Source organism: Lagopus leucura, unplaced genomic scaffold (assembly GCF_019238085.1).
Source record: "Lagopus leucura isolate 7727_CA_CO unplaced genomic scaffold, USGS_WTPT01 Super-Scaffold_100024, whole genome shotgun sequence".
Taxonomy (NCBI): Eukaryota; Metazoa; Chordata; class Aves; order Galliformes; family Phasianidae; genus Lagopus; species Lagopus leucura.
Window position 1 is genome coordinate 8328552 of NW_024962276.1, and position 26161 is coordinate 8354712.

Sequence of the window (26161 nt, forward strand, 5' to 3'; positions counted from 1 at the left end):
TCTTGCACGCTTAGAACTTCCACCAAGGCCATTTTCCACCTTCCCAGATGCCCCTTCCTGCCTTCAGACAGGCTATAAACACCTAGCTGCTAACACTAGGATTAGCAAAATCAAAATCAAACGTGAGATTTCCGAGCCAAATTTCAGCCCTGTACTCATCTGAAGCCGAGCAAAGCAGCAACGCTGCAGCAGTCCTTCAGGAAGAGCAGTGCTTGCAGTTCAGCAGGGCAGAATGCTCACAGCACACCTCCCCACGCCGTGCCTGCGGCGCACCGACCCTTCCCTGCGTGTGCAGGCGCAGTGCTGGGATGCAGCAGGCGTGCTGGATCGGTGCAGGCAGCTTTGTGCATTTGGGGCCGCATGCCCTGAACCTCTGGAGCTGGAACGGATCTCATCAGCTTGGCTGGATTAGCAGATAGGACCCGAAGGTAAACACCGGGCGCACGTTGGCTGCAGACACATAATGAACCTCGTAAACCCATTACATGCAGCAGCACCGCCGTTCAGCACCAGGTAATCAGAGATTTAAAACAGCCCTTTCCTTCCGCTTAGATTTTTTTTTATTGTTATTTATAACCTGTCCCAGGGAAAAATAATAAGTGAAACATGAAAACCCAACCGCGAGTGACCCTGTAGCACAAGCAGCGCTGCCGTTAATGTTGCGGGGATTTGCATGCTATCAAACTATTCATGCCGAGTCCAAGACCCCGGTGCTAATTTCCAGTAAATTTCATGCTTGATGTCTCCCCGTCGTGGGTCACTGCCGGTTCGCCTAAATAAACCACTTCCAAATGGCTCCTCCATCTAAATATTCAAGCCAGTTTTTATAATTTAATTTTGCATTATGCTGAGGAGCCTCCTGGCCAGGCAGCGCTCGCTGGGGAAGCGCCGGCGCGTTGTGAGATGCCTCCATTTCTGTGCTTCCTTTATTTATTTTACTGCCCGAATCAGACCTCCTAGGCCGACGAGTAAAGGGGCTGGGCTTTTTTCCTTTGCTTGCCTTTTTTTTTTTTTTCTCCCTCTGCTAATGTCAATTTTCAGCATAGCAAGAGCTGTCTCTAATCTTTTCCTACTCATTACACACAATTTTGGAGTCATTTTACCCACAGTGCAGCCGGCTCCTGGCAGTGTGTTTGTGTGCACTGAGGGGTGGCATAATTGTTTATTTTCCCTCCCTGCATAATCCCCAGGCAGCGCTGAAACCAACACTGCCAACACGGCCCCGAGGAGCACAGCGAGCATCAGCAGGGAGCAGGGCTGCCACCGCCCCAGCAAAGGCCAAGCAGAGCAGCCTGGCACAGCGCACCCTGCGGCAGCTCTGTGTCTCCGTGCTCTGCCAGGAGCTGCTGTGCAGGTCTCTGGGGATGCGCGGTGCAGCACTGGCATCTTCCCACAAATGAACACCTTCTTTTCCACCCCGGGCCTCCGGTTCCAGCTCAGAAGCCACCCAGTTTCTGAGGAACACTCACACTGTCACCACGGCAGCCCTCCCCAGCGAGAACTCCTGCTGTTAGCAGACCTGTAATGTTCCTTCTGTGTGCAAAGTGCTGCACGCGGGTAAAGGGCCGTAATCCTTCACTTATTTAAATTTTATGGTATCAATCTCACGTTCCTGGCACTTCACAGAATTTCAAGCAGCACTATGTGATACAGAACTCTAACTGCCAGTACGTTAACTGAGCAGTTTTATAACTGCGTGAGCAGGCACTGCCACCAAAAGGACTGCCCAGGATGGGGAGCCCATCCCTAGACACACAGTGCTACCAGTGTGAGAAACCATCAGCAGGACAGTGCTTCCACTTGGTACAGTGTGCCCTTCCATTACCCAGTACTGCTGGCTTACCCAGCCCCAGTTCTAAACCGAGGCAGAAGGATATAAAGCAGAAGAGGTTTCCTGAGATTACTGCTTAATTAGCCCAGGCTGGCAGCTGTAAATTTGGTCAGCAACTAGCCCACAGTTACAGACCAATCACCTGTTCTCACTGCAGCTGGTCTGGTCAGGTCCTGTAACCCTCCATGAGGGTACGTATAAAAATACAACAGTGTTGTTATGCTGAAAAGAACCTGATTTCAGATTTGCACCTGGCACATTTGGTGTTATTCCCACACTGGCTGTTAAAGACAAGAGCCAAGAAGGAAGGAAAGGAACAAAACCGCCCAACAGGACAACACCATCAGGGTACAGAAGTGGCCATTACCTTTCATACCACCAGAGAAGCCTCTCCAGTTGGCAAAGACCATCAGAGGCAGCCCCTCCCTGTTGAAGTCGTTGATGGCCTGGGCTGTCTTATAGGCAGAATCAGGGAACCACACCTGACCAGCCTGCTGGATTATCTGTGGGAATGAGAAGGATGAGCAAACCCTGTTACCTTAGCAGTCAGCACAAAAAAAAAACCAAAACACACAGAAACAGTTGCAGCACGAATTGCAACGTGGAACCATCAGTGCAGAGCGGAGCACACAGAATGCACAGGATCTGCTTGTCCACAGAAAAACTGGGACAATCCTTCTGTCACCAGCATCAAAAGGAGTGATGTTGCTGATTTCCCCATGGGGAGATGGCACAGGAAGCCCGATGCTGAGACTGCTGTAACAATGTGAAGGAGAAAGAAAAGCACATGCAAAGGAGAAGATGCAGAAGACATGATGCAGGGCCACAGCTGTGAAATCAGGCAGGAGAAAAGCAAAATGTCAAAGCAGCAAGAGCATGAAACACTAGAATCACAGCCGGGGAACAAGGAAAACATGTTTCCAATGCCCCACTCCCCATATCTCAGCCCACAGCAGAACTACCGGGGAATGCGGAGCAAACAGCCAACACAACCATCCCTGCTGCATCAGCTCCCAGCCAAGGACTGGCTCTACTTTGTGTCCCGTATTTGAAAGAAAAAAAATCCCACCGAAACAAATGCTCTTTTCTCAGAGACATTTGCGGAGGACAACCACACACACTCAGCTCACCTTGGCCTCTGAGTCCAGGTTCGCGGGATCAGCAGGGATGCTCAGCTCCACTGTTCTGGTTTCTACGGCAACTACTCCTACAGGTATTCCTCCCAGCCTGAAAGGAGGTGAGACACATCAAAATCCGTATTTTCTCTGTTACACAACTAGACAATTTTTCCAATTCACATCACAATACTCAGAAGAGACAAATAATGCATGCAAATGGAGGAGGAGGAGGCTGCGCTGCGGCCTTTTTGAAGAGTTTAGGCGTGCAGCCGGATAATTTCAGAGCTGAATTTAGGGTTCTCACAACAAAACCCAGTTCTGAAAACTGCCACGTGCCTCACTGAGAACGAAACAGAAGAGAACTGGCTGCACCTGTGCTGCTGCTACGACCCCCTCTTGCTGGCGGCGGTGCACAGAGGTTTGGGGCTGCCTGCCTCCATCCCAGAGAGCTGCTCCTGCAGCCACCCGAGGAGGGACAGCACGGCCAATGGGCACCAGGGGGCTGAGAACATTCCCATTCACTATGATTAAGAGTCTGCCCAGATACCCGTAATTGCAGAAGCCGTCTTAAATCGGTAACTTATAACTTCTATATTAGGGCCCATGTGACCTAATAAAGAACATCTTTATCCAAGTATTACAGTTATTTATTGAACTTGAAAACAGCTCAAAACAACTTCTGTTTTCCATTATACTTCATATAAATTTTATCAGGCTAGCACATGAAGATGCTACATCTTGTTTTATAGTGTGTCCCTGGACAAGTTGCCATAGAATAATAAAAGACAATTTACAGCCAACAGCACACATATTCCAAACATACATACAAAAGATGAGTTTTGGCAGCACTTATAGTAACAATCCCAGAAGAATATATTTGTATTTGTTTTTTCAAAGTGCCGCTGCTTTCAAAAGAAGTCGGTTTCATTTGTGTTATATATATGTGTGCACGGGAGAGCCCAGAGCAACTCGGAATTTGTCAGAAGGAATTGCAAGAGGGGCTGAGAACCAGCCTGGACAGAGAGCTTCCAGCTTTGCCAAACCACCGGTTATTTCTTTTCCCTGCAATACTGCTCGATCTAAAAGCCTTTCCAAGATTGCAGTACGTCGTGAGATAAAACTTTAGTGTGTTACAGATGGCAAATAAAAATAGTGAAGTGTATCAAAAGGTCACAGGACAACCCGGGGTTATGTGCTGCAGTTAGGAGTGGAGTCTGCACGTATTTCAAGTTCTTTTCAAAGATGTATGAAGATCAGACAATGTTCTGAGTGGAATGGAATCCCTGGGACCAGCAGAGGTCACAGACACAGAGAGATGGCAGGGCTGAGCTGAACTGCTCAGAGCCCTTTGGTTGGGCAGGAGCAGCCCACGTTCTGATATGGGATCAAAGGAAAAAGGCCTCCTCCTGATCACATTCTGCTCTAGGAGAGTCCTAAGGAAATCCCAATCCCATTTTGCCACACCTCTCTGCAGCACAGAGGAAACCCGAGATCATCAGGTGCTGTACTGGAAAATGCTGCAAGCAATTCCATGCAAGTCTCGATGTTAAGCTCTTCTGTCTCTTGTAATTTATTCCAGTTTTAGATGAACTTCTCTTGCAAGGCAAGTGTGACCTCAGAGCACTAAGCTGTGCACCCTTCCTTTGGCCAACAGCTGCACGAAGGCCTCACTGTGACCACGTTCCCAGAGAAGCAGGTTTTGTCTTCCATCATTTTTAACAATCTCTCTCTTTTTGGCTCTTGTGCATGTCACCTCCAAGCAAAACAGGAGCAATGATCAGTGCATGCTCCATTCGTGTGGTAAAAAAGTATCCTATTCAAGTAATGACTTATTCTTACTATCAACTTTGAAATGAGGTTTCAGAAAAAAAGTAACGCCTGATGAAAACATGATTTCCACAAACGTCTAAGAAGTCTCTCAGCATTTACCTTGCTCTGCCAACCACAACTGTCTGTGCCCAGGGCTGCATGATCTCCAGGAATGAGCCATTGTCGAAGAAACCACTCTGCCACTGTCCTTTCTGACCTGAAAGGAAAGGGAAAAATGGAGACATCAGAGGCGGGAGGAAAAACGGGAAGTCAGCACACAGAAGGAGCAACAGAAACTTGCTTTAAAATGCCAACTGGAGAACGTGGTGCTGCCTTTTGATGTATTTATTTATTTAATTTTAAACAGATTATCATACAAGGGAACATTAGACAGCTGAGCATTTGTCTGCCTTCAGCCATCATGTCTTATTTCATTTGCCAGCCTGCATAAAAACAGTCATTTATCAGCAAAAGCATCATTTATTGTTAAACGATGGGGTTCAGATAGCAGAGGGACTTTGCATGCTTTTAAATAAATAAGTTTTTTTTTTCGAGATAGGACAAACATTTGTCAAAAGGCAGCAAAGTCATTAAAGATGTTTTTCAAAATGCCTGTTTCTATTTTAAAACTCAGCTCGCAGTTTTCTCTTGCTTCTGCCTGATCTCTCCTGCAAAGAAATGCAAAAAGTTCCGTAATGCTGGAAAATGAGATGGCACATCTGAGAGCTTCACACATTCCTTGGGAAAACCTGAAATGAAGTGCTGCATATTGACAGCCTGCTCGCTCTGCACAGACACCAGCTGCATCCCATAAACTGAAGCATGCTTTAGCTCCTAAAATGCTTTAGCTCACCATGCACTATCAGATCAATTCATTGGCCCAGAGGAGGCGGTGACTTCCCAGTGCCTCGAGGAAATCAAACCCCTGAAGAGCACAATGCTGCCAGGCACTGCCCACCCAACAGGGACAAAACTGCTCTGTGGCACTCTGCTCTGCTCTGAGGCTTCATGAAGCTTCTGCCAAAAAAAAAAAAAAAGCCAACAAAAAAAGCCTCCCAGCTTTACCTCTTGGCACAGAGCTTCTGAGGAATACTTTAATCTGAACAAGCACCTTTGCTTCTGCAAACCCAAGTCCAAAACCAATTAAAAGTGGAGATCCAAGCAAGCTAACCTCTGCTGACTTAAACAGGATGGAGAGTGTTTTATCAAGACCAAACTTGTAATTACTGTGTTCTACATTCCCTGCCTCTGTGGCCCCACTGTAAAATGTGACCATCCATTTCAAAATTATCTCTTTATCGTGAGCCCAAAGCTGATCGTTTAGATTCTGGCCTCGTGTCGGGCGTCAGTTTGAAGAATATCACGGCAATATCTCCTCTAATAAATGGCTTTAACTTTTCACCTAGGAGATATCTGCTTTAACTTATCACAGGGAATCATCTGCTTTCCTTAACGCTTCCACTAAATTAAAATCTGAAGTCACTCGATTTGGAAGGCAGCGCTTGCTGCGCTCAGACAGCTGGACGAATTACTTGAGAGATGATGAAAAAATATTATCCAAAAACAGAAAACTTAGTTTATCACAAATCTCATTTTAGCCTCCCAAACTCGTTAATAACAGCAGGCATAATGGTCACCCAGTTTGCAGCTGGTTCACACGCAGGCTGCACAACCCCAAGTGCAAGCGTGGGGGTTCAGTGGTTGGCAGTGCCTCCAGTATATTTACTCTCCAGGACCTGCAGGAATGCTGTGCATTTCCTCGAGTATGAAGACTTTTGTATTTGCACTTTCCTCTGAACTGCAAAAAGAAGGTCTATGAAAGTAACTATTACTTGTAAGTGTTCCCAAGCACTCAGAATTTATATGCTATTTTTGTATATTGCATCTAAATCCCTTAGAACTAATCATTTCATAAGCTCTGAAATGTACTTGGGCGCAGGCCTTGGACTTCCCTTCCCATTCCAACCAGCCTGATTCTTTTTAACTACCCACGTTCACAGGGTGCCTGGCTGGGGGCTGGAGGCAGAACGGAATGCTTCAAGTCTGGAAGCAGATGCAGAGATCTCCAAACAGAACAGATTCAGGCTTCAGAATGCACCTGGCTTCACTCAAGTCAAGTACCACAGAAAAAAGATCCAGATTGACAGGGTGAGCACACAGGGCCTCCTGCCCCATTTGCTAACCATACCTTCATTCTTTAGTCTTTGTAATTCTAATTATGCAACAGGCATAGAACTCACCAGAGTAATAATAATTTGATGCTGACAAAGCAGAAACAGATGTGGAGCTTTGAGTGTCTTGAAGCAAGACACAACACAGCACGTCCTGACCACCAAAGATCTACGTACTTGGATTTGGGCGTCCAGCCAGCATCCAGCGAGGATCATAGGGAGTCTTGGTAGGAACAAAGTCTATGGTTCTGTCTATAGGATCCTTGACCTTGAGGATGGGAACAGGGCTGTATACGCTCTAAGGAAAAAAGAAAAATATTTCAGGTAGTAATTTTACATAGCTTTGCACCAAAAACCAAATCTAAAGCACCTGGTCAGAGTCTGCTTTCCACCACATGGTACAACCCTGTAACATGGGATCTCAGAGCCTTGGTACGAGTCTCAAGAAGTGCTCCAAATACTCTCAAAACCCTCCTTTCAGCATCATCTGATATGCACTCTGCTATACTTGTTCCTGAGCTTCAGGCACTGACAGCATTTGCAAGGCATTGCAATTTAATTTCTAAAGGTGACCAGGCCATCAGACTCATTCATGCAGTCTTTCCTGAAAGAAGGTGACCTGCATGTTCTTACCGCTGCCTTCCTGGCTGCAGAGCAGCTAACACACATACATCAGCTGCTTCAAATTACTGCCTCAGAGAGGAACTTCTAGAGTCTTTCCAGGAAAAGACAACCCACTGCTGACATCAGGTCCTGCCACCCAGAGTACTCGAGATAGGGCTCCAGGATGGGATGTGATGTGGAAGTACACCCAGCAGAGCCGGGCTGCCCCCATCCCAGCTTTGCAGGTCAGAAGCTGCTCTGTGGAGTTCAGTATCACAACACCCAACTGCTTCAATCATGAGTCCAAATCATTTTGCTACAACCACAGGATAAGAAAAAGCATTCAAAGAGCCTGCCCTCATCCCCAAAGCCCTGTGAACAAAGAAGACATGGAGTGATATGCCACACTCCTGCAGGGCCAGGAATTACCTTGGGCATGTAGGAAAGCCACAGCAGAATAGTGTAGACTCCTTCAAAATCGTCGCACACGGTGCCGTGGGTCACCCCGTTGTTGTGCATGATCTGGATCCCACCCAGCTGGTTGTTGGAGGTGTACACCTCCCGACCAAGCACCTGGAAAGGAAAAACAGGGAAGCCATCAGGGGATGGGATGCAGACTGCAGGTGCAGACTGAGGAGATGCGTACAGCAAGTCACGCTCACTTCAGCAGCAAAGGTTGGAGCGATGGCTCCCAACTGACCTTCCTGCACATAGCTGAGATCTGCAGGTATGGATTTCCAAGGGAAACTGCACTCGTGGAAAGCTGAGGCAGCCGTCCCACCTGCCCTTTCTGAGCAGCTGAGACATGAACAGGTCTCCTGAGCACTGACCCGGGTGCAGCGAAACCCTTAACTGGGCAGAAAAGCCACGTGCTGCAGAAGGGACAGCAAAGACAAAACCCCAGCTCTGAGAGGTTGGGAGATCAGATGAGTGCTGCGTCTGACTCTCCTGGCTCCATCGCCAGCCTCAGCCCGGGCTCTGCAGCTCTTTTCTCATTCCCCTGCTGTCTCTTTCCATTTGCCCTCTTGCTGACTGATACACTGATCTCTCGGTCACTCGGCTTTCTGCTCCACTGAGTCCATATTACTAATAACACCTCTGCCACGGCCAGTTTACCTCATGAAGGCAGGAGCACATCATTACAAAATAAACTCATAACTTTGACATTCTAGCAAATATATGCCGTTTGTTATTTTTATGGGTTGTGTCTTTCTAACAGACAGAGGGCATTACATACCTGCTTCATTTAGATCTTAAAACCCCCTCGGATGCAGGCAGACAACTCGTCCTCCCCCAGCAACCCACCAGCACAGCTCCATTCAGGATGAGGACCCCCAGCTTGGAGCAGCCCGAGCCCAGGCAGGGCAGCGCCAAGGATGGGGTGCTCAGCTCTGACTGCTTCCGAGGGCAGAACAGCCGATGTCCTGCCAGGAGAGCTGCAGGGACACGGAGGGGCTGCACTCCTCAGGATCCGATCCCTTGGGCAGAGAGCAGAGGTGTCGAAGGTGTGGGAGAACAGAAGCTCTGCTCTGGCCGTAAGCTGCCTGCATGAGCAGTGCTCTTCCTGCACACACCAGTTCATCGAGGCTGGGGTTGTGCCCTGTGCCCGCCACTGCCTAACTGCAAAGGTGCAACACCACCATCTGCCAACTCCAAAGGAAAGCACGGATCTCGGGATGCCAGTCACCAGCCTAGCTAAATGCCTTCCGCAGAGGAAAATAAAAATAAAGAGGATTTAAGCTCCCCACCTATGAACTAATGCAAACGTATGCACATGCAAAATGGGCCTCTGCTGCTGCTTATCTGGAGACCGTGCCAACAGCGCAGGTTTACCGCCGCTGACAGGCAGTGAAAGCAGCCTAATATACCTCCTGCTCGTGGCCCTAAATCCCTTTTTGGAGATGAAGACAGATACGCAGCTCCTTCTCCTGAGTGCTGCAGACATCTCCGTGAAGTGGCACAGCACTGAGAGGGGCCGCATGAACAGAACCCCCCCCGCAGCATTCACCCATCAACGCTCGTCGGCGGCGCAGCCCCGGGCTGCACTGAAGGCTGTGCAGAGGGGTGATGTGCTGCCCCGTGTGTGCTGCTGCAGCTGAGCTGGGAGCAGAGGTCAGGAGGCAGCGAGGGGCCAGCAGTGAGCACAGTGATATGGGGCTGGAGAAAAATGAACGCTACGGTTCATCCATTCGGCTCCGCTAACCGCCTCATCTCTGACCTCGCAGGACTACATTTTTAAAGGCTGACAAGTAATTCAATCTCCAATTAACAATTTTAAATGGTGCAATGCATATTGCTGTATAAATGTTTCTGCAAGAAAATATCCAAGGGTGAAAGAGAATACGTCTGCTGGAGGAGCCCAGAACTGATGCTTCTGCAATTAACCAATTCAGATATTCCTCAATAAGACACACGGTCAGCGGAGGCATGAGTGGGTTTAGAAATGCTCCAATCAGTTAAATGGAGAATGCCAAACCAAGGAAAGACTGCAGTGGATTAAATCCCGCATGGAACACAAGGGCTGAGTGTGCAGAGTGGGTCCCTCCTGGCAGAGAGGTCACTTCTCCAGGGACAAAGATACAGCGACCACAGAGCAGAGATCAGGAAAGGCACAGCGTGAGGGGTGGGAAGGGACAGGATCCAACTCCCACAGCTCTGATATGCATTGCACCTGAATTATCAGTAATGCTTAACCTCTGATCTTTCACCTTATATGATGGGAAGCCAGACAAAGAAGAACATCCATGAACAGCAAGGCACTGGACAGTAAACTTCTGGCTCCAAACTAAAATTCCATCCACTCACTCTTCTGCCCACCCCCCTCTGACACGCTATCAGTAACGAGGAATGGTCCCACACTGGTTCATTCTGAGGTTTCCCTGTACTGTACTGCAGCATTCTGGTGCCTGGCACTTGGGATAACATCTCCAGTTTCCCATTCATTGCAGCTGCTGATTCCTCTGTGCCTCCATCTCCACAAAAAGATGAGGACATCAGTCAAGTGCTCCAAAGGAGATGGGAGATCTAGAACTGCACGTGTTAAAGCTCAGCCCGTGGCTGTAAGAACACACACCACCTTCCAGACAATGCAACCCCATGTTTAGAAAATACCCCAGCAGAATTGCCACCATCTGTTCAGTTCCACAGAAGCCTTCCTATGAGGACATCACATCTCTTTCCACTATAGAGAATCTTCTGGGCAGTACAAAGGAGAGCAGGGTTCTAGCAGCCCTTTCAGCCTTCAGAAGGCCCTTCCCACCAGCCCACAGCCACGCCATGTGCATGCTGATTGTTTTCTAGCACTCCAACCTGTGCTGACCAGCAGCTCTCCCTGCACTTCTTTGCAGAAGCTGAGCTGCTGGAGCTGAGACATTCACTGCAGAGCTGCTCCGGCTGGAAACTTGATTGGCTCAAATGTTTCATCAAAGATGAAAGATGTGAAAAAATGACAGCAGAGGGCTTGAATGGGAATCATCATGTAACATAAGTGCTGTTATTATTCAGAGCATATCATGTGTTTATATCAAATATAAGTGCCAGATTTTTATCCAAATAATTTCAATAATTGCAATTCCCACCCCACAATTTATATTATCTGCCAGAAACCTGAAGCAGAAAGGCACATGCACATACTATAAATAGCCTATTTTTCATAAACAGGCAGAAATGATCAGAACGAATGTCTCATCAGAAAACACAATGTAGGAACTTAAAACCTGACTGCTATTACGTGCAGTCAAGCCTCAACAGATCTTACGGCGCTCATTTCCATCCCCCAGCTCTTCCTCCACACGTATCATGTCATTAGAGGGCAAAAGAGAAGCAACCCCGGGCAGAGCAGTGGGCTGGGGGAGATGCTCAGGAGCGGGTGCTCTTCTTGCATCTCTAATCTACCGGCGTGTGCAGTTCCTGCACTCTTAATTTACGAGCGTTCGGTGGGGGACCCTTCTGACTTGGGAACATATTGGCTCGGTCTAATGCTTGGAGATTATTAAAGTCAGAGCTATACTCCACTATCAAGTCTACAGATCTTTTATTTAGAAGATATGGTGCTCTAAATGCACAAAGAGCTCCCTGTCACCTTCACATTAAAGCCCCTAGTGCCTGGTAAATGGAATTATATAGCTGTCATCTCCTTTCCCCAAAGTTTTAAGAGTACAATGGGCTCATTTTTTCACACTCCATCCCGGCTTCAGAACTAAGAGACCTACTTTGTATTGATTTAAAGTCTCAGAAATAAATAAACCTGCTTCACCAATGTGATTCACAAGAAATTCATGATACACTATTGCATGATATATTTCAAGCTGTGGCTCCAGCTCTTTTTTTCCTTTGGTGAGTGATGGGGGAGGTGGGAGGCAGGGGGAGGTGGGGGAAGCTGACAGCCTGATGGTTATTGGAGATGGCTCCTGACTGCAAATCCAGAGCAGGGCCTGCCGGTGGAGGCCTCTCCTTGCTTTAATTTGGGGAGATCAGAGGGGGAAGGGGAAGAAGCAATCGCACGGGAGGCAGCAGGGGAAGAGGCATCCAGATGGACGCTGCTGCTGCAGCTGGCCTTGCTGTGGTGCCTTCTGCCTGATGATCCCAAAGCACCTGGCTAATGCAGATGGCAACACGGAACGTTTCTGGGAGGAAATCACCTCCTTCCTGTAAGAATTTATGGGGGCTTTGGAACATCTCCTCTTCTGGACTGCACGATTTGCAATCCCAAGATGTGGCCAATCAGACAGGATCATGACTGCTTCTGACATCTTCGGTGTAGGACATTAGAAATAAAAGTTAATCCGAAATGAAAATTCAGTTGGAACAGAAGAGCTTTTTGTTTGACAAAAGGAAAAAATTCTGAACATGGAATTCATCAAAATCAGTACCTTTTCCTGAAGAGTTCCCATTCCATTGAATTGGCATTTTCAAATGAAAAATGTCTTGTCAAAGAATTCCTGCCCAGCTCTCCTTTTGCAGTGTAGGGAGACGGCATGTTCTGCTCAAGGTCACTGCAGCAGTCAGTGGTAAATCACAAGGACTCAATACACTTTGCAAACTAAAATTACAGCCCCCTGTTCTACATGGTGCAAACACCCATAAATCCCTTCTGTCCCAGTTAGGGGTTCCCTACTCTCGACAACAGCCCTATAAACAGCATTAAAAATCGTCTCCATGACACTTAGTGATCTTGCTTTTTTGGTCATTCCTTTGGCCACCTTCTAAGCCCCATCAGAACCCACTTGCTCAGAAACCAACCCAGGGGCAGCTCCAGCACAGGACAATGAAACTTTGCTCACTCTGTATCATGGTTTTGGGTTTAACCGTGAGATTTTTCCAGAGCAGCTCCTAAAGTTCCCACTCAACCACCCAGAATGGCAGAAAATGTGTCTCCAATTCACAGCTGAGAAAAGCCATAGGCCATCATCCTGACACGGGGCCAGAGATGGGAGGGCAGGACCAGCTATTCTGGGACACATCTGAAAAATGTCTCCTTCCATTCAGCTCCAGTGGGATGTCAGGTGGCAGAGCACTGCACTGAAACGTACCTTAAAGGGTCACCAGGAACTGGGATGCAATTCCTGCTATGTGAAACGTATGCGGGGTTTAAAACACAAAGAGTTTCCCTAGAAGGTGCAGGGAGAGATTTAGACAGGCAGAATAGGGGCCAATGTGCACAACTGCTGCTCAGTGGGAATAAATACCGCGCGCCCACACCGCACAAGCACCATCCACACAGATAAACTGATCGAGATCCATATTAAAAATGATAAAAGGAGGGAGGAAAAAAAAAGTCAACAGAAATCTATTAGACTTTCTTCCCTAAGCAAACATAAAGGGACCGATAATGTGATGTCTGGAACGTAAATTGTCTCTAATGGGAACAATACACAAATATCACCACTTAAAGAAAGGCAATTAAAAATAAAATGTAGAAATGAAGGCCGGCGCTTGTTTATTTGCTCTTGTCTGAGCTCAGGCACCCATCCTGCTCACAACTTCTCTAGGCAGAGTGAAGCCCTCTATGCCACCAGCCCAGGTGGTGCCCAGTGCCACGGATGGGACCCTGAGCCCCTGATCTGCCGGGGTGCAGCCAGTCTGCAGCAGGGGTTGGGGCAGGACGGGCCGTAAGGCTCCTTCCAATTCAACCATTGCATGACTCTGTAACTATTCTGACCTCCGTTCCCAAACCAGACTGGCTTCGTAGGGGTATAAGCACAGGTAACCTACAGCAGGGGAACCTCCACCGCCCAAGGTCCTTCATCTGCTCTGGGTGAGCACAAAGAAGCAGCCTCCACCCAGGAAACCGCAGGGCTCCACCATGACCCCGTAGTGGGGGAGCCCCTCCTGCCACTGAGCCAGGAGCAGGACAACCTTGGGGATGTCCCCACGGAGCTGCTGCTGTGAGCTCTTGGCTGACACCTCTCAGAGCCCCTTTGGGTCAGTATTCTCCAACAGCCCGCACCCTAATGTGTCTCCCTAATAGTCTTGCTGTGCCTCTACAGAAAGATTCATATCATGCATTAATAATTATAATGCTTCTTTGAATGACAGGGATGGCACTTGCTGTTCTAACTCATATGATTTCTCTCACATGATTGCTTTGATCTAATCCCAAGACTGGAGTCATCTGGAGCAGATACTGAGCTATCCCGCCTCGAATCTCAAAAGAAGAGCTTTTCACATTCTGTATTTTACAGTAAACCCCCCGAACAGCATCAATCTCACCAGGCCTTTATTTATTTTTCCAGATTGTGAAATTGAAGGGTAAATATTACTGCCTGCGATGCTGAAGACGGATCACTCGCACGAGACAGACTGGCAGGCTGTGAGCCTCCCATTCCTCACCCGCAGCTCCTCCAAGGAGCCCCGTGCCCTGCGCTGCTGCTCCCCGTGTCCCCACCTGCTGCACGCTCCAACCCAGCCCCAGCAGCCCCAGGAGGTTCTGCAGTTTCCTCAGCAGCAACCTGCCAACATCTGTATATTGCCTCCTGAGCTCCTCCAGGCCTGGAACAGGCCATAATACCATCAGATATCATTTAAATGAATATGATTTTGAGGACGAAAGAAAGAAGCCCTGAGGATGAAGATACCACCAAAACACCACTGCAGGCAGGTGCCTTCCCACACACCCTGCACGCACAAATGGATTAAGGCTCCTGGCAGCTCCCACTTCTCTCTCCAGTATGACCATCATTTACTTCCAGTCCATCTGCTCCATGCATTCACCCAACATTTTAGGAGTGCCCAAGCAGTAACAGAGGCCACAGCGATTCCTTACCTCCAGATATCCACAGCACAGGGATCCATTCCCTTGGCATCTCCCAGCCCCCTGCTATGCAGACTCTTCGCAGCCCTGTGGATGCTCTCTGACTATTCTTCCTGTGATCCAGAGCACCCTTCTTAGGGGGAAATTTGCTACAATAAATGGAAGAACTTCTTTCTTTTTTCAGAAAAGAAACCCTTTAGCCGCTCTCACTGACCCACACGGTTGGGAACAATGCCAAGGAAAGAATTTCAGAACGGTATGAAAGATTCTGGAGACAGCAGGCAGAGCCCAACTGTCACACCTCATCCCATGACAGTCTCAGAGCCAAGGGGACACTGACATTTTGGGCAGGCGGCACTTCATGGGACGGGCAACGATGTGATGGAAAGCCACTCTTTGTTTGCATTAATGAAACAGCCTTAAAGACAGGATTTCTTTTCCACACGAAAGACAAGGAGAAGCAAACTAATTAAAAATAGGTCAGCAACAGACTTGGGAACATCCCTGGGAGGACTGAGATGAAATGCAGTCCTGGAAGCTCGAACCATGTAAGCAATGCATAAATTGGGAGTTCTTCAGCTTACTTCTATTAAGAAGAAAAGCACTGGAAATTAACCTGTGAGTGCACAGCAGCAGCACGTCACCTGCCCTCAGAACTACAGCACGATCAGCTGGTGATGAGGAAAGGGAGCTGAGGGAGGTGCAGGAAGGCACAGGGGTGGGAAAAGGGGGAGGCAGCCAAAGTTAAAAAGAAAAATAAAAAAATCTCTGCCTCAGCAAAAGTTTTCATTAAAATTTTAGACAAATGATCTCTGTGTCCTTCTCCCATGCTGCCTGGGGCTCCATGCTATTTCTATGCAAATAACAACCTCGTGGTTTATATCTTATTATTTCCACCGGAGCTGCGGCGACATGACCCGAGACGTGTGTGAGGTAGACAGCGAGAGAGAGGGAGAGAAAGAGAGGGAGAGGGAGGGAGGGAGATGGAGTGGCTGCTCGCTGAAGTGTGAAAAAATATTGTCAGGAGTGAGCGGCAAGAACAAAAAAAAATTGCAGGGATAACGTGTTTATTTCAGCCCCTCTCCCCATGTGAACCAGCACCTTTTAAAATTCATTGGGCATCAGGCGATCATGCACAATCCATCTGCTTTCACTTTATCATTTGCATTTCATGCCTCCTGGCTTTTGATGTGCTGATACTTTGATGCAGTCAGGAGACGCGCATTATCATTATTTCAATTTCCAGGGGGGTCAGCGGGCTCAGCACAGGCGCGCACACGCTCACGGGAGAGGAATGAAATGTCATTTCCACCTCTCCACCCCCTGCTGAAACGCGCTGGCGAAGACAAAAGGGGTGCAGATGAAATGCAGCCCGGAGCCCAGCGCACCTCTCCTCGGCCGTCCCCTGCCCGCAGGTCTGGACCGCAAACAAAGACGGCTTCATCACCAGCACAGGGAAACCCGGCACGGCTCCCGCGCTTTCTGTCACCCACGCGGGCAGCGGGGCCGAGAGAATGCAGACCCTGCCTGCCGCCACGGCCGGGAGTGCCTCCCCACGTGCAGCGCAGTGCCACGGGGGCAAACAGCCAGCATGCCATCAGCCAGATCCAGATCTCTGTTGCAGGCACAATCCTTCCCCCAAGTCTCTGCCCACTGAACTGGGGATCACCTGAAGGCCACAATGCAAAGCGCTGGCTTTCCTGCACAGGGCTCTTCTCAGCATCTCATCCAAGGGAACAACAAGAATTGAGGCTCAGTTGCTCCACAGAGGCAAAACTGCAATAGGTTCCCACCATCAGGCTCTCCTGGAACCTGATCCATGCACTGGTAAGAAAGAACACATCAAACTTCATGCCATCAAAAAGAGCCCCTGCATTCCTTCCAGGGAAGACTCCACTTAATTGCCCCCTGGCTGATGGAGACCCAACTTCTAGCCAAAAGGGAATGCAAACAAAACAAATAGTCCATCCAAATTCAAGGGAGAAGTGCTTAAAGGTTTACATACAAGAACAAGGAGACAGAGTGTAAAACTTCAGCAGATACTGCCTCCATGGCAAGACAACACAAACACATCAGCTCTCACCATGTGCTGCGCACCCTGCTGAACATCTCAGCTGGAATGAGCTTCAGACATTTTAGGAGAGCACTGGAGGTCACTTCACTGCCTCAGATGGGACACAGACAGAGCTGGATCCATTCAAGAAACTCTCACCAGAACAGCAGGGATTGAAAAATGAAGATCATATAAACCAGCAAGATGCATCACAGACACATCCAGATGAGTGGGGACTCCCAGCCTCCTGCTCCTCAAGGACAGCTAAACTTTCTCTTGGGTCTGCGCTTCAGCCTTCGTACTGGGAAAGCTGGAGAGGATGCAATAGGCTCCTCCTTTGCCAACCTTTAGGCAGCTGGAGGTTCAGCCTACATAACAGTACATGCCTTTCCAACAGAGCATGGAGGGAGAGAAAAGAACACAATCAGACCACTAAAGGCCTTGGGATAGGATGGGCTAAGTCACACCCTGAAAGCATCTCCTTCTGCCTATGCCTTCTGACAGATGTCAGGTACTTAATTTAGAGTAAATCCTTAATTTTTAAGTGCCTAAACCTTAGTGAGATTAATCTGGTCACATAGAAACAAACATTCACTCCATGTGCAGAGCATGCAGTTAAACCCAGAAAGAAGAGAGAAGAAGAGAAGACTTCACAGGCTTGCTGCGCCATCTGGGAAACTCTGCAGGACCCTGATCACCAACAAATGACAGCTGGAATCAGGAAACGTACTTCACTTCAGCAAGCACTAACTGGCTCAATCTCTTTTTGAAGGATGGATCTTCAAATGCCGCTTTTCCTTCCATTGATGCAGGTGTGTGTGATGTGTGTAAGAGATCTAACTGAGGGTACCGCATCCTGGAGTTGATAGGATCAATGCTTCATTCTCTGCAGAGCCCCCTTTATTCAGGGGAATAATTCAACGAGAGACTATTTTCCTTTTATCTCCCATTGTCGGGCAGGCACTCCTTGAAACGCAGCTTGCGATGAAGCACAACCACCCCAGGTGCTGGAGAGTGCCTGCGAACAAAGCTGCACAATGGGGAAGGGCACCGGCGCCAGCACAATCCTAACTGCCATGTAAACAAAGCCCTCAGTGAGAGGGACAAGAGCTGGGCTGGCTGCGAGCTGCGTCTGATGCACACAAGGAGCTGGAGGCTGGGATATTAATAGGCAGGGGGCAGCAAGGGAGAAAAATCGCCTCCGGTGAGAAAATGGCTCTGGTGAGCCATTTTAGTGGTGCAAGCACTAAGTTTTCTTACAGCCTCAGTTGTTCCTCCCTGCACCGACAGCTGAGGCTTCCAGCAGGTTTCACCCCTTGAAAATCACCATCCGCTCTCTTTCCCAAGGCTTCAGTGCTCTCCCAGTGCTAACACCAAGGTCAGGGCGATTCTGGCCCACATATTTGGAAACATGGTCATCCAGATACTGGAAACAACTCTGCTTCTCCTATGACAGTATACAGGGGGTGAGAGAAGGTGCTGCCCAGAGGGCTTCTGTCTTTCAGCCACTGCGCACAACCTGTGTTAAAAGCTGCTCCTCCTTCCTCCCCTTCACCTGGTTCAGGCTCAAGCCCTTCAACCTGCAGTGCTGCCCAGGTCCCCTGCCCATCTCCAACCAGAATGTCTGCAGCAGTGCCTCTGGCCATCAACGTAATGTTCTTGTCAAGAAGAACAGGCGCAAGAAAGGACTTTTCTCACCAGAAAAGAATAAAAAGAGACTGAAAGTCATTCTGGATGAACCCTGTACCACTTCTTCTCCTTGTCGGGGCTCAGTCCCTGCGGCCCTCCCTTCACAGCTCTTCCAGAAGCTAACAGCAAACGGGTCCAAGTATGGAGCAGGTACAGTGATGGCAGCTCGAGTCTCAGGCACAACTCACAGAAGCAGCCATTCAGCCCGCATAGCTCTGAAGGCTGACGTGTGAATGCTTACCTTGTTGAGGGCTCCACAGCCAGTCAGGATGATGTGAGAGTTCTCAACCTGGATAGTCCTCTGCCCTAACCGAACGAGGTAAGCTCCAATTCCAATTGCCCGACATGTAACCTTAAAAAAGAAAAAGGATAGAAGAAATCACATTGATTTCTGTCCTACCACACAGCCAAACCCTATTGATTCAAACATCTAGATAAAACAGTAAAACTAGTCATGTTTGCATTACAAAGTTATAAAATCTACTCCTTACTGCAAAACTCCAGAACCTACTGTTTCATAAAACACAGCATCTCAACATGTATGCATTTTATTTAAAAAAGGGAGAGAAGTAGTAATTTACTGACTGAGCAAACACGAAGCCCAGTAGCACCTTTCTGAAAAGTGTCTTCCATTTACAATGAATGGATCCAGCCTAGTACTGGTGTGCAAACAGTGCTGCTCGATGCCTACAGGAGTCAATTTACATCAACCAAATGTCTGATCCCAGGTGTATCTCCTGGATATCACTACAGGATTTTTAGCTGAAATAGATGATAAAGTTTGAAGAATAGAAAGCAGCGAGGGATTACCAAGTTGATGGTGATAATACTCTCGTAGGCTAAAGATGATTCTCCAGCAATCATGCCAGATCCTCTGAGGTTCTCTATTCCAAGTCCGTCTTCCTTCCCGATAATATCTGTTATCTTATACCTGAAGGAGACACATACAGCCTTTGAGTCACAAGGTCCAGTGATTTGCTGAATCAGTTTGCTATGAAGAAAATGAAAAGTGACTAAATATCATTAAGGCTCTGAAGAGCAATGTGCATAAAACCCATTTCGGACCCACACAGGAGCTCATTCTGCAGCCTTGCTGAGCATCATGAACAGCCCTATGTACATGCGAGGTGAGCAGCACTGCGAACAGGAAATGTCAAGGGAGAGAGATCCCATGAAAAGCATTGTGTCACCCCCACAGGACGTGAGATGCAGTCTGATTGTAGAAAATAAAAGGCAAGAAAGGAAGAGAATGCAGCCAACAGAAAACAACAAGAGATTACAATGAAGCTCTCACCTTTACTTTCCTCTTTCATGCCTTCCTTCCCCAGCACGGACCCTTCTTACTCAGCACTCTCAGACTGGCCTCTATCTCCCACACTAGGCCCTTGCTAAGCAAAGCACTTGAGCATGTGCTGAAGTGCCTCACTGAAGAGCCGCTGACTTTTGGTGCGCAGGCGGGCAGCGCGCAGCCCCACACCCAGAGCCATTCCTTTGTTCTCCCAGAGCCTGCCAGGCTGCAGGCCAGGCTTTCTTCTTCCCACGCACATCCTCCTCTCTCTTGCCAGCAGCAGCACTCCTGCTTCAACTAGCTCTGAAAACTTCTTCCCGCCTCATCTGCAGATGAGCTACCTCTGGGATGCAGCTGAGAAAATACAGCCGCCTGGAGCAGAGACGTGCATGGAAAACCTAATGTTGTAAGGCAGTGCAACCTCCAGAAGAGGCGGAGGGCTTAGCCTTCATCCAGGAATTCTTCTGTCCTTACTCTAGAGTCTACTCAAAAAGTAATTTGCAAAATTTAGACTGCAAGTCCCTGGGTAGAAATCATCATCCTGGTGTCAGAGCATTTACCACTGCAGGACCCTTGGGAACAACCTGGAGCCCCAGGCAGCACCACAGTGTCAGCGCAGCCCTTCCTCAAACAACTCCTCACGCCCCATGCCCTGATAACACAGAACTCCAGCTCTCCAGCTGAACACAAGGGTGCGACACGCACCACCCTCACACGCACCCAAGGAAGTGCAGAAAGCTTTTAATTCAGACTCATCTGCGCTTACCTGGACTCTCCATTGTCCTCCACATGTTCACAATGAACCGAGTTCAGAGCGCTGACCTTCTTATAGTCTTGTGGTGTCAGGTACAAGTACTTGTATCCCTGAAGGGAAAAACAGCTCATTGATTCATTCCCATTTGTAGGCCCTTCCTGTTTCCCAGCAACCCTACCCAAAAAGAGAGTTTCCAGGGAGCAGAATTTAATTTAAGAGTGAGGCAAACATCCTGTCTCAATATCAGAGCTCCAGCTGAAGTCACTGGAAGCTGGGAATGCTTTCAGCGTTCCACACTAACTCATTCTGGATAATAGCTCTGTGCCTGACAGATCCAATACCAACTTTGGACCTAACAGTCTGGCAAACACATAGCCCATCTCGATTAAGACAGGCTGTGTAAAAACAGGATAATCTTCTGAGCTATGCAGACTTTCATCACTATTTCCCGTGCCTCCTTACTTTGTACGGGTCATCTGGGTCCTCCCATGCAACGTGGAACATGTGCCGGATCTCCTCAGCCAAACCAATCCTGGCTCCGCTGTTGGCAGCCACGTAGATGCGGGGGATGCCGTGAGTTCGAGCAAGCTCTGAAGCCCTCAGGAACAGCACGTCCTCCTGAGGCCCAAAAGAACCTATCCTGTACGTAATGTCATTGCCAATGACGATGATATCACGGCCTTCAGGATACTCCGGGGTCTTGAGGGTCATTTTCCAGGCTACCATCCCAATCTGCAATAAAGGAACAGAAAGCCACAAAAGGTCAATGAATACTTTCAAGATGTGAAAGCAAAGAATTGTGCACAGGTTCTTGTGTATGCTGCACTTCAGTCTTTTCCTTGGGAACCCCAATAACAGCAGCATGCTTCCCTCTGACCCTGTCCTCACATTAGCAACTTTTTCATTTCCTCCCTCCCTTATTTACTGTCCTTCCTTTCATCCCTCCAGCTCTTCCCCTTCTCCTCCACAAATACTGTAGCAGTTTCTTCCCAAGCCCGCCAGGATAAGTAATGCTTTTTGCTGCATATTTTTCTTTTTAACATCACTAGATGATCTCTTCTGGCCCATCTTATGGAGATCAGCAACATCTGTACCCCACGTCTCCCATCCCTCAGCCGCGTCCCCGCGCTGGGGAGTTGGCCATCCTGGAATGCCATTAACAGATGGAAATAGCAGCGTCCCTTGAAAGCCACATGCATCACCCAGTCTCTGCTTGCCCAAGGATCATAAGCTCTGAGTACACATTCCTCAAGCCGATTGCGCATCCGCTGCAATCAGGGGTTTGAAACTCTCATTGTGGAGACTCTGAATTCTGAACATGATGAACTGAAACGGGAGGGGGAGAGCGGAGAAGCAGCAGATAGATATGTGCCATTTAATCCAAATCAAAATGGCACAATATATAGTTGAGATCCAATCAGTATCTGCAGTAAGATATGCCATAACAGGCTCATTAAAAAAAATAAAAAGACAGAGGGATTAATCAAAGGGTCACGGGAAGTAAAGCAGGCAGCAACCCAGAAATCCTACAAGCGGCAGATCCGCGCCTTCTGCCTCCCTTCCCAGAGCTGAGGGTGCAGGTTGGCAGAAAGATGGTGTTTCTGTTCACCTTCTCCTTGGTCTCAGTTTCATCCACTGCTGTTTTGAAGGATATGTCACACAGGATTAATTTGTTTGTTTGCTTCTGAATATTTGCAGATTTACAGTTACATCTCAGCACCCAACTGCAGCGTTTGGCAGAGAGAGACAGCGCAGCCATTTCAAAGGCAGGAGCATAAATCCCTAAAAGGTCAGCAGGTTGCTTTGCTGCAACAGCAGCACTACAGCAAAGTTGTAACGCCCCAAAACAACGGAACGCGGCTGTTGTTGGGCACACAGAACTCCACCCAGGCTGGTGGTGGAGTCACCGTCCCTGGAGGTGGTCAAGAAACATTCAGATGCTGCACTAAGGTTACAGGTTAATTAGACAGGCTGAGCTAATCACCTAAGAGCACCGTCAGAACAACAAAGAGTGACGGCAAGCAGCAGGGGCTCCCAAGCAGGCTCTGTGCAGAGGCAGCACAGTTTGCCTTCTCCAGCCACAGCTCTCCTCCCAGCACACCCAGCAACGAAGGGGAGAGGGAGGAAAAAAATAAAAGCAGGAACCGTCTTATTTAACTGTTTTTATGTTGGCAAAATGATTTGTGCCACTGTATTTCCATAGGAAGTGGGACCATTATTCTCCTGTAGGAACACATTTGGTTTGAAAAGTATCACCGGACAGAACGTGAAAATCAAACCGGATGAATTATTCACAACCCCCGATCAGAAGTGATCATTATTTCTGATGTTCTAAACTGTGATTAGGATTCAGTGCTCAGATGCCATTTGCTCCCTGAGTAACACCAACGACACAGAATTGCACAGCACACATACATTACGCACCAGTTTTATATATATAATTTTATACACATCTTCTCCCAATAGATCTTTGCCTTAATGTAACCATTAACAGATAGTAAAAACATGATATTAACTAACATTCGTTTTCATGGCTCTCATAAACGCCGTTCGTTTGACACACAGTGTCAACACTAATCATGGCCTAAAATTAACACCAAAATTGACTTCAACATTAATTGCGCTATCGATGTGAGCAGTAATACACACACTGATGCAGTGACAAATTGACTGCTGGCGGCAGCCAGGGCTGCTGACAACGTGCATGGAGGGAACGGCAGCATGCCGACCTCAGCTGCCCTGAGAGCGCGAGCGTGGGGCTGGGGAGCCAGCAGGGCCATGCAGGCAGGGGGACATTCCAGGCCTGTCATCCCTGGAGCAATGCGGCTGGAGGAGAACCTGGATTGAGCTGCAACTGCTCAGTGTTTGTCAGCAGCTTGAGCCACGCAGAGGTGTTGTTTCCTCCTATCCCACCACGAGGATGGTGCTGGAGCCCGAGCACTTCACTTAACTGAACTTAAAGAACCCCGACAAAAAAACGCTGCCTTGTTCCCATTCTGCTGCATCTGTACTGTACGGGGGTTTTATATGTTGGAAACATATATAACATGAGTACGTCTGTATGTCATTATTTATTATGTACTGAAGTTGTCATAAGGAAGGAAATGTGGCTGTAGAGCCCTGCATGTGAGAAGCAGGTGCCAGCCCACCCCTCCTGCCATGCACACTCACCCCAACGCTGGGAGAACACAGGTACAGACACTTGTTTCATTCCATACAGCCTGTCTATCCCAAAGCTAAACCCAAACACTGAATCACTGCACAGCCGTGGGCAAGGTGTGCTTTATTAAGGGAACAAACACACCCCCAGAAACTTTACTTGATGCAGCTGTGCCATTTTTGTGTTCTACCATTGGATCCCAACACCCAGAAGAAAGCCTCTCCGCACTCAGCCATGACCAAAAGCCAGAACGCTATTTTCAGCACGAACCAGCTCCCAAAAGAAAGGCACAACAGACTGCTGAAGCCTTCAGTCTTACTGCCTTGACAAAAGGGGAACAGCAGAATCCAGGATCCCTTCTTCCTCTTCCTGGCTCTGAAAAAGGCACCATCAGCAGCAGGAGGCGCAGCCGAGCTCACAGCAGGCGCAGTGCTGCACAACGCAGGGCCGTGAGGATGAGGCACAGGGAGGAATGGCTCCAGGAGATGTGGCAAAGTGCTGCTCAGTGCATGAGCTGCAAGGCATTGGGACTGGAAAGAACCCGACATGAATTCCTGCTGCCTTGGTTCCTTCCACCAGACCAAGGGCACTTGGCTGGCTGATGCCCAGCGAAAGTGGGTGGACACACAGAGCTCCAAAAGGAAAGCTCCAACAACTGCTGAAGACTGCAAAACTAGCTTGGACTGCATCCACACCTGTGTTGCAAGGTCTGTAGCAATCTCCGGGATAGCTGAAGGCATCGTGTTGAACTAAACCACATTCTCCATAAATTCAAGCTCCTGTCTGAGCCCACAGATTAATTGGGAACATCACTGCCAGCTTTTGCATCAAAACACAGCGCTTTGGATGAAGGTTTCCACACAAAATGCTAATATCTTCTTCTAGGCAGGTGTAAAGCTTGAAAACTTCAGCCAAAACAATTCACATCCCATAAAGTAACAGACCAATGGATCACACAGACCACAGGGCAACCTTCATTAGGAACTTCCTGCACTGTAGGCAAACGTGTGTCCAACTGTTCAAATATATACGCCAAGATACAAGTTAATCTTTGCACCATCACTTCTGTGCTCTACTTACAAAGGTATTTGAATAAAACCCTGCAAGAAATTTGGGCCATTCTCTTATAATGTCCAAAAATTTGTATTATGTTCCACTCACCACCAGACATTCTATCTTTTGCTAAAAACAAAAACAACCTCCTGTTTGCAGCAAAAGCGTGCTGTGCACCAACCCAGCCCCAGACCGCGTTGTACACCCAAGCATCTCGCTGATGGGGGCTAAAATCATTCTGCCAATGGAGGATCACCTCCTGAAATTGTACCGTGTTGCAGATGAGGAGCCACCACTTGCTGTGCAGCACAAATAGTTGTCCAGCTTCCCTGTTATTTAAACCTATTCCCAGTGCCACGGGAGCCTTTAGGTCAGGATTGCTCCCACAACTCATCAAGAAGAAGGACTGGGAAATAAAAGGGAATCAACTATTTTTCTCCGGCAGGTTTGGGGTGTGGTGTGAAGATGGATGGGTGTTTCCATTCACCTTCATGTTAATTCCCCACCTTTGCCATCCACATTCTCGGCTCTCTCAGAGCGCTTATCTGCCTGCTGCACAGAGCCCAGCGGATGTTTTAATGCCCTGTGCCTGTCATAAAACGCAGGGACATGGGGTGACAAAGCAGAACGTGCAGTTCAACTGCGAAGCTGTGCTCGTATAAAATTCATTAGCTACACCTCTGAGCCCCAGGCGATCCACGGAGCTGGAGAAGCAGCACCGCTGCAGCCTTCAGCCCAGTGCTGGCTGCAATGTCACCTGGCCAGGGAAAGGTGCCTGCCAACACACCTCCAGCTAGGATTACTTCTGAGCCTCACGCTGCTGAGAAGGAAAAACTGTGACATCTAGCGCCAAGAGGGAAAATGACACATTTACAGAGACTGAGCTGCAGGGCGATGCAGGGTGCTGCTGCAGGCTCTCTGCCCTTGGAGCTCAGCTGGCTCTTACCAGCGGGTGGTGAGCCCCTGCTTCTGGGACTGCCCAAACCCATCCCTCCCAACATCAGCACGTCTCAGCCACACGCTTCTGTCCCACACTGAACCCATCCCACTCCTGAACCATGTGAGATTGTGTCACTATGAAGAAAGGCTCCCATTTATTTTCTTTTTTTAAATTAAACTTGCAGGAATGTTAGAAGTCTTGTGCTGTAATCGAGATCTAAGCAATCGAGATCTCTGACCATTTCAAAGGCTCATGTCTAATAAACTGAGAATGGAGATGAGCTGAGCATCCACCTTCTGCTGCTTAGTTCTTGATGTGGTCACAGTGGTGCATTAAGTGCCCCATTTGTCCCACAGTCCTCATCCAGCAACACACTCAGGAGCATCAGAAGGGAGCTACTGACTGGTGTTTGGTTCTGCTGATAAAATACTGTCTCCTTC

The 26161-nt window shown here is 48.3% G+C and overlaps 1 protein-coding gene across 6 annotated transcripts in view; it reads right to left on the reverse strand.

Annotated features, from left to right (window-relative positions):
* The window catches only part of ACACA (acetyl-CoA carboxylase alpha), a 98482-nt gene that overhangs the window by 14370 nt on the left and 57951 nt on the right, over positions 1-26161 (reverse strand). For all 6 annotated transcript variants that reach the window (XM_042879825.1, XM_042879823.1, XM_042879824.1 and 3 more), the window contains 9 exons: positions 21031-21300; positions 20581-20678; positions 19337-19457; positions 18768-18878; positions 7962-8105; positions 7107-7227; positions 4879-4975; positions 2962-3058; positions 2199-2334 (listed from right to left, as the gene is read on the reverse strand). In XM_042879825.1, coding sequence (XP_042735759.1) covers positions 2199-2334; positions 2962-3058; positions 4879-4975; positions 7107-7227; positions 7962-8105; positions 18768-18878; positions 19337-19457; positions 20581-20678; positions 21031-21300 — 1195 coding nt within the window. The remainder of the gene's footprint in view (positions 1-2198; positions 2335-2961; positions 3059-4878; positions 4976-7106; positions 7228-7961; positions 8106-18767; positions 18879-19336; positions 19458-20580; positions 20679-21030; positions 21301-26161) is intronic.